At 36.5% G+C, this 6,000-nt stretch overlaps 1 protein-coding gene across 2 annotated transcripts in view; it reads left to right on the top strand.

The window, feature by feature from the left end:
* The window catches only part of smoc2 (SPARC related modular calcium binding 2), a 66,334-nt gene extending 60,667 nt beyond the window's left edge, over window positions 1-5,667 (top strand). For both annotated transcript variants that reach the window (XM_036575092.1, XM_036575093.1), the window contains exons 10-13: window positions 79-178; window positions 3,027-3,274; window positions 3,405-3,445; window positions 5,032-5,667. In XM_036575092.1, coding sequence (XP_036430985.1) covers window positions 79-178; window positions 3,027-3,274; window positions 3,405-3,445; window positions 5,032-5,055 — 413 coding nt within the window. In that variant the 3' untranslated portion in view covers window positions 5,056-5,667. The remainder of the gene's footprint in view (window positions 1-78; window positions 179-3,026; window positions 3,275-3,404; window positions 3,446-5,031) is intronic.
* The last annotated feature ends 333 nt before the right edge of the window (window positions 5,668-6,000 follow it).

The following is a 6,000-nucleotide window of genomic DNA, read 5'->3' on the forward strand; positions in this document are numbered from 1 at the left end:
TGTGTTTGCTATTGCTTAAAATTGATTTAAAATGGATTAGCATTGCATGCTTAATCAGACCACCTCTATATGTTGCAGGATGTCCTGGAGCCAAGAAAAGGGAGTTTCTGACGAGTGTTTTGGACGCGCTGTCTACAGACATGGTTCATGCAGTCACTGATCCAGCTGCTGCTGGAAGGTAAACAAGCACCTGCTCACTTGCTTATGTGAACATCTAACAAATATCTAACAAAAAACATGAGTGCAGTCATATGCAAAACTTTAAACAGCTCCGTCAAATGACGTGTTTTAAGTAAAATAAGTTAACACCTTAAACCCTAACCTTAAATATGTCATATAAAGTTTGAAAAAGTTTGGGGGAAAAAACATAAACTGAAATATGTGCTATAACTTTCTGACAGGCCACATATGTCTTATTTTTTCCCCAATATGTTAAATTCCGAAAGTAAACAGTAATCATGCATTAAAATGTGCAGAAGTGTGTTCTCTGGAGAGGGTGTGTTAATTTATTTTCACTTAGAAAGTCAACAAAATGTGTAATTTGACAGAAGGGCCCAGACTTTTGCATATGACTGCATGTATATCATACTTCAGTCACCTTTTATTGTTTCATTCAAGTCAAAAATAAGCCCTTCCATGCCAATCTGAATTGCATTCTGAATGCGTGTGTATACTCACTCATGCTCTCTGTGTGCTACTGTGTTGTCTACCACAGTGTAAAAGAAGCTCCATGTTGCCTCTGTTGATAAGTTGTGAGCTACACACAATAAGAACACAATTCACATCACCGTGGAAACACTTATTATTGATTTGTTTCATCAGAGAAGTGTTTCAGTGTTTGCTTGTTCAAAATGGTAGTTGGTAACTCTTTTTCTGATACATTTTTAGCTTTCTGAGATCCATATCAAAGGAGCTGTGCATTAGCATTGAGAAATCCCATTATCCACATTATTCCCGTTGTATTTCAGAGCTTACAGGATGTGTTGAAATGGCTTAGTATGTTTCATTTTCCCCCTTTTCAAGCTTTCCCAAAGATGCCAATCAATAGCCTTTAGCGACCGTTTTTGTCTTTCTCAAATGACGGAAAGAAAATATTTGTCTCTGGTTGAAGTACTTCTTGAATTACTTGAAGTATCAACTTGAGTCAAAGAAGAATTATCAGCTGGATGAAAGTTTTATTAGTTTTTGATAAATGAGGAAAATAAAAGCAGTTCTTGGTAGCAGGCTCAGAGCTTTGGACCCTACAGTATGTGAGCATTTCCATCCCTTCCTTTCAAAAATGAGAGATATTGGGCAATTGTGGTGTGGTGTTGGTTCCGAAGCAAGAAACAGTCACTTTTGTGGAAATCCACCAGTACACCACAACCACAACTAATGCCACAACGTCCAAAGGTCTTAATGTTATTCAGATCATTTCTGAGCTGGCCCGGTTCTTCACATTGCAAAGAGCACTAAAGAACCATTAGGAGGCCAAGAGGTTTTTGTCATGTTTAATAGGAAGATTGCAATCTTAGTAAAAGTCCATTATGAGTTAAACAGCAGTGTTGGACTCAAAAGCTGCTCATATCAAATTTAAAAGCTGAATATACAGGCAGACTTTACATATTCTTTAACCCCTTAAACTATTATAATCTATTAATTATTTATCTATCATCAACTATGAATCATTCAGTAGCTGTAACAAATTATTTGTTAACTGTAATGAAATTATTTGTTAACGTATGTAGTTAAGAGAGTGAAGAACTAAAGTGTGAGCTACATACATGCCATTAGAGTTTAAGGGGTTAAAATCCAAGCTATGTAAGTTCAGTTATACTTTATTGTTCTGCTTAAAATGGGAATTGGTCATTTTGCTGCCTAACTAAGTCCAGTCTAGAAGCAACATTAGCTGTAATGTCAAAAGAAATCATAACATAATTTCCCTCTGTATATTGGTGTATTTCTGAGAGAAACACATGATCAGGGAGGGCCTCTGAGTGAGCGGAGTATTTTCTCTCCATGGGTGGTGGGAGTGGAGGAAGCAGGAGGTGAAACATGATACCATTGGTTAATAATTAATTTGTTAATATATTGTGGAAATTGTGCTTTACCACTTTCAGAGTCCAACTGAGTAATAGCATGCTAGAAAACTTTCACCTAACCCTCTATTTAACTTTACAACAAATGTTGAGATGCTAATCCAATGTTCACCCTTCAAACTAAAGATCTCCAACACACCTAACCCTAAATTCCATTAACATTCTGACAGATACACTAAAAAAATTAATCACTGGGGTTGTTTGACTCACAAACTGAAAATATGTTGACATTAAATAAATGAATTTTGTTGTGATTAAGTAGCTGGTTTACATACCGTGGTCAAAATTAATGAAAGTACATTTGAAGTGAATGACAATTGAAAGAGAATTTCATTCCAATAAAACCCAAATATATATGTGTGTATTGGAAATGTGCAGCATAATTGAAGTTCACACAGCAATTTATGTTTTTGTGTAGATCAGACTAAAATGGTAATGTGTTGGCAAGAAAGATTATACATATGCTAAAATTTCCTGAATAAAATATGAAAAATGTAATGAAGTGGTGGAAAAAGATAAAGCACGTTCAAAACTGCCATTAAAAAGAGAACATCCAACAAGCCTGGCTAAGCATCTATTTGCACTTCCATGCCTAGTGGTCTTGAAGCAGTCATCTAAAAGAATATACAACAACATACTAAACTATAATAATAACTAAATACTGAGCTAAAGATACTAATTTGGCACTAATTGCCCCTACTAATGTTTTTGGTTATGTTTTTATTTAATAACTGGATCAATTTCAGTTTCAGTTAGTTAACCTTTAATGAATATGAGTGAATAAATGATCAATTTATCTTGGAATGTAATAAATAAGCCAGATGTAAATTGTGTTCAGAGATTGTCCCAAGACTACTTTTGAGCACTGTACTTGTTAAGCTTGCTTAGTTGAATGTGCTTTGGTCAGCCAGTGTCCACCTAGCTGAATGTCATGATGTCTTCTTCCAGAATGCAGGAGCCGGACCCCAGCCACACTCTGGAGGAGAGAGTGGTGCACTGGTACTTCAGTCAGCTGGACAAGAACTCCAGCGGTGACATCGGCAAAAAAGAGATCAAACCTTTCAAGCGTTTGCTGCGCAAGAAGTCCAAACCAAAGAAGTGTGTAAAGAAGTTTGTGGAGTACTGTGATATCAGCAACGACAAAGCGCTCTCCCTGCAGGAGCTCATGGGCTGCCTCGGGGTCACGAAGGAAGAAGGTAGGTCCCCCAGAGGACAAGAAAATTTTAGCCAATGTCTGATTCTCGCACTTTAGTGCTTTTCTCAGGATTCTTCTTTGATCTGATGGGAAATTTGGTTTTAAAATATTCCTCATTGTCTTCTCTTCAGGGGCAAAAACACAAGGTGAAGGCACGACCTCCAGTAGACTGGTGAGTAAAGGACAGTTTTTCTGCTATGCCCTCTCCATACTTTCTCTAGAAGCTTTGGAACTTACAACACAGAGTTACAGAGAGCAGACAAAAGCAATACAGTGAAGAGACAGAAAACAAAGTTTATGATACTGGCATAGAGTGCAAAAATGTAAGATTAGAGGTTGTGATGCAATGTAATTGTAATCATATGTCAAAATGAAGCAACATCTTAATTTCTTAGTATGTGACGATGTCCAATACAATGTTTTATAGTAGGTATAGTGTCTAGTATTGACAATTAAGAACAGCTGCTTTAAAATGTTACCATAGAAGAAAATAAATAACAATTTATTTGACAAATTAAATTTTTTTTAACAAAGCAAAAATTTTAAAGTCATCTGACTCCTTTCACCTTGTTAGTTCATGTCCTTGGTGATATTAGGCAGGATTCTTCATGTTGAACCGTTTAAAAGACAAAATTCTTGTTTCATCAAACTCTGATGACTTTTTTCTTTCTTAAAACATCTTTTGATTTTTGGTTTCATTACAGTGTATCAGTGAGGAAATTAACCATAATTCTAAAGTTCCACCTCCCTCTCCTACCACCCTCACCTATCATCGAGCAAATTATCTCAGATACCCTCCATGATACTGTATTCCTTTCCGAAAGGAAGGAAGATACATTACAATTTCTGACTTGCATTGACTTTAAATGTACTGCATACTGCTCTTATAACAGGTTCATAGCACATACACATACATAGCTAAAACTTTATACATGTCTTATAAAAGAAACAGCTCAGTCAGGCAAAGCTAATGTCCCTAGCAATAATGAAAGTGAATAAGCCTTAAGCCATCATGCAAGCTGGTAGTTACGAGCTTTCAGTCACTGGTAGCACAGTTAGCATGTTTGGCCAAAAGATCTTAAAGGGGAATTCTTCCAATTTTTTCACCCTTTTTTAGGTGTTGATAGGAACCAGAAAAATCCATTTTATTTAGCATCAAAAACCATCAGTGAACTAACACATGCCTAAGACAATAATACAATGTCTAATCTGGACCATAAAAGGCAAAGAGAGTACTGTAGCAGCACAAGCACACATTAGTCTAGCTACAGTTAAAGAGGAATTGCACTGATTTTTTTCTACTTTTTTGCATAATTTAACTGTTGAGTGGTTCTATGTGGAATGATGCGTTACAGAGAAACTCTCTGTTTACCATCCAAAACAACCACATATTTCCGGAGCTAATTTTATTATTATTATCTATTGGAAAACAATGTCTCGGACATCTGGCATTGTATTCATAACCAGTTTATGTGATATGTTTCTGTGATGTAGCTATTAGAGGCAATAATACACAAGAAGTATTTATACACTAGTCATCCATTGCCGTAGTAACTCAGGGAGTGCCCCAAGGCTCTGTCCTTGGGCCCATCCTTTTATATTAGAGGCTCAAGTCAAAATTGATTTGTATGGTGCTTTTTGAAACAGACATTGTCGCAAAGCAGCTTTGCAGAAAATCCAGACCTCATTAGTCACTAGCGACGGCTATTAGGAAAGAGTGAAAATGAGTTTAATCTGTAAACATCTTTCTCTTTTCAGAACACCTCGAAGAAGCAAGGCTGATGCAGCAGCTGAGATTCCACAATGAGATTCTGCCCCCACCCAGCAGCGACGGAAAAGAACCCATAGTATTTGCACTTTGTACTTTAAAAAAACAAAAAACAATGTAAATTCACTTTTTGTAGAAAAAAGGAAGGTATTTAAACAGACTGCTGAACATGTGAATGATGTTAGTTAGCTTTTTTTATGTCCTTACAAAACGTTAATACTTTAACACATACAATGTATGTGTCCTTTGTGAGTTCTAAAAAAAGTAAATGCTTTTTTTTCTGAGTTGTACAAGTTGTATTACGTGTTGCTTTTTTGTTGTTATGTTCTTTGTTGTATTTTGTTCATACCTGATGACAGATTTATCAGTTAGCTGAAAGGAAATAATGCATTAGACACCCCTGCTTTGCTCTCTGGCTCTTCAGTAGAGCGCTCCTACTCTTGTATCATTAAATGGTCTTAGGATGGAGTTTGCTAAGACTGCTTTGTGTTAATTAGCAATAAAGACGTCTTTTTTTTACCTTTTATTGTACATTTTATACCAGTACACTGTATATATCAAGACTTGTCTGTGAAATGTTTGGAAAACAGGATTTGTGCCTGTAATAAAACTCTCTCCTAACTGAATCTCCAATCTAATCTGGTACTGAAAACTTTGCCATGTCATGCAATTTCATTATAACTAACAGATTTACCACCAGCCAATTTACCACTGAAAGAATTCATTCAGTCAGGCTCACTCCTGTTTCCCCATCAGGGCTGTGGTCAACTCTAGTTAAGACAGGTTTACATCAGTTTCAGGGCAGTCTTTGGAAGGTCAGATGCCAGGGCTGAGATGGCCCTAGGGATGTGTAATAAGGACAAATGAGATAGACACATTTTTAATGATGATTACATGAGCAAAACAGTGCCTAAAGGGTATTTAAGCTCCCCTCCACAGCTGCACATTGAGATAGGAGA

The sequence above is a fragment of the Colossoma macropomum genome, unplaced genomic scaffold (genome assembly GCF_904425465.1).
Source record: "Colossoma macropomum unplaced genomic scaffold, Colossoma_macropomum, whole genome shotgun sequence".
NCBI classification, from domain to species: domain Eukaryota; kingdom Metazoa; phylum Chordata; class Actinopteri; order Characiformes; family Serrasalmidae; genus Colossoma; species Colossoma macropomum.